Source organism: Engraulis encrasicolus, chromosome 22, assembly GCF_034702125.1.
Source record: "Engraulis encrasicolus isolate BLACKSEA-1 chromosome 22, IST_EnEncr_1.0, whole genome shotgun sequence".
NCBI classification, from domain to species: Eukaryota; Metazoa; Chordata; class Actinopteri; order Clupeiformes; family Engraulidae; genus Engraulis; species Engraulis encrasicolus.
In genome coordinates, this window is record NC_085878.1 from 34,679,342 (window position 1) to 34,681,841 (window position 2,500).

A 2,500-nucleotide genomic window follows, 5' to 3' on the forward strand; every position below is an offset into this window, starting at 1 on the left:
GGGCGGGGAACAGACAGAGCAAGCAGAGTTATGGGCACATGAACTTCTAAAGCTTTTCTTTTTTTGTTGCTGGGGCTTGGGGCTTAATGTGGCTTTCTTTGATTTCCTTTTGAGTTTGTTTGGTAGTTATGAGAGAGGTCCTTGGCCCAGAGCGAACAGCAACACGAGAAGAATGAAGAGAGGAGGAGAGAAGAGGGAATGAGAGAATAACAATAAGAGGGAGAGGGAAGGAGAGAGAGAGAGAGAGAGAGAGAGAGAGAGAGAGAGAGAGAGAGAGATAGATAGTAGGGGTGGTACGGTTCACAAAATTCACGGTTCGGTTCATATCACGGTGTCAAGGTCGCGGTTTTCGGTTCTCTACGGTTCTTTTTTTTAGGTCATGATAAATGTTGCACTGGGAATATTAAACAATATTTATAGAGCAGCAGTTATAAAGTGATGATGCGCAAGTTGAATTTGACCTTTTGCATGTGTCTGAGAACTGCCTCTTGTGCTAACTGTCGTCAGCTGATGTGCGCTTTTAGCGTTCCAAATGCCCTCTTTCAATTGGCTAATAGAGTCGGACTTATCACTAAATATCCTACATATGGTTTGTATGTTGTTATAATGTGAAAAGGGTGCGATTTTAATTGTGTCATCCTCTGATTGGTCTTATACGCTCATGTTTTAATCAGAGAGACTGGATAAGATACTCCTAGAATCTCTGTTTTACATATTTTTCTGGGCAGTAGGCCTACATGAATTGTGGTTTGCAACGGATTGCACGATTCGGTTCGGTATGTGTGTGAATTGTACGGTTTCGGTTTTCGGTGCGGTTTGTGCCATCCCTAAGAGATAGAGAACAACTGAATAACAGAATGAGACAGAAAGAGAGGAAGAGAAGAAAAAGCAAGAGAACAAAAAGGCTAGAGAGAAAAAGTGGGAGAACATGAAGGCGAGATAAACCAAGAGAGAAACAGAGAGAGAGAGAGAGAGAGAGAGAAAGAGAGAGAGACTATGAAAGAGAGGGAGAGGAGTGAAGCAGCAACGCTGGGTAGGGGGTGTGCTGCCTACAGTACAGTTTGCCATGCCAACGTGAGGGCCACCTAGAGAGAGAGAGAGAGAGAGAGAGAGAGAGAGAGAGAGAGAGAGAGAGAGAGAGAGAGAGAGAGAGAGAGAGAGAGAGAGAGAGAGAAAGAGAGGCGCTCCCCCATCTGTTTGTGCAGCTGTTCTCTGCTGGGGAGCGTAAGCCCAGGTAAGGGCGAGTGGCCAAGCAGCACGGGGAGATGAGATGGGGAGGTCAAGGCAACACTGGGCTTGGATTCTAGGAAGGAAAGAGACACGGGACCTCTAGACTACACGCGGGCCCTCTGCTTCCCCAGATGCTGCAAATCAACAGCTGCTTTTACTGTATGGGCCGGGTCTACTGTACTGCTACACATGTGAAGTCATTATACAATTAAAAAGTAAACTGATCATTCGACTGAACAATTGGTCCCCTTTGCAAACATGCCTATGGAGATTGCTCTATGACTTTACATATGAGCTGTGTGTGTGTGCACATGTGTGCACATATGTATCTGACGGTACGTATCTGTGTTTGTGCCTGTGTCTGCTTATGTAGTGTGTGTAGTGTGCCCTTATCTATGTACTGTCAGTGCCCATGTATAAGAAGTGTGTACAGTATGTAAGTGCGTGTGTACAGTATGTCTGTGTGTTTGTATGAAAATTATGTGTACAAGTACATGAGCTGTCACAGCTAGGTGTTCTTACATGTCTGAGGAAGCAGTGGTTGACTAGGATAGGGTGGTTGTGTTCAGGTATGTGTACTGTATCTATGAGTATAATAATGTATGTGTGCATGTATGTGTGAGTGTATGTATGTATGAACAGTATGTATGTATGTGTGAGTGTATGTGAGGTCAGTTTCCTGATATGTCTGAGGAAGCAGTGGCTGACTCGGAGCAGGTGGTTGTATGTGTTCAGGTATATGTGAGTATATGTAATGTATGTGTATACATGTATATACTAAGTATGTGTAAACAATTTGTAAGGTGTGGTTTAAGGTGCCCTTACGTGTCTGAGGAAGCAGTGGCTGACTCGGAGCAGGTGGCAGTATGTGTTTAGGTATACACTACAATATGTGCTACGTGGTGGTGCAAGGTGTCCTTACGTGTCGGAGGAAGCAGTGGCTGACTCGGAGCGGGTGGTTGCAGCAGCTCTCCAGCTCCTTGAGGAAGTACTGGCTGTGGAAGTCCACCAGCTTCTCCAGGTTGCCGAAGATCACGCTGCGCTTGCCGCGCAGGTCCTGCGGCAGGTCGGCGCGCTCCATCTCGGGGAAGTAGTGGTCGATGATGTAGCGCAGCGAGCGCACATACTCGCGCTCCGTCGTCACCATCTCGTCCACGATGTGGCGCAGTTTACTGTGATGAAGGGAGAAAGAGAGAGAGAGCAAGGATATATCAATATACAGTGTCTACCAATGTAATAATACCAGTAGATGACAATGTGATGCAGTTCA

The 2,500-nt window shown here is 46.0% G+C and overlaps 1 protein-coding gene across 2 annotated transcripts in view; it reads right to left on the reverse strand.

Annotated features, from left to right (window-relative positions):
• The window catches only part of plekhg4 (pleckstrin homology domain containing, family G (with RhoGef domain) member 4), a 93,711-nt gene that overhangs the window by 10,445 nt on the left and 80,766 nt on the right, over nucleotides 1-2,500 (reverse strand). For both annotated transcript variants that reach the window (XM_063188621.1, XM_063188620.1), the window contains exon 17: nucleotides 2,153-2,402. In XM_063188621.1, the coding sequence (XP_063044691.1) occupies nucleotides 2,153-2,402 (250 nt within the window). The remainder of the gene's footprint in view (nucleotides 1-2,152; nucleotides 2,403-2,500) is intronic.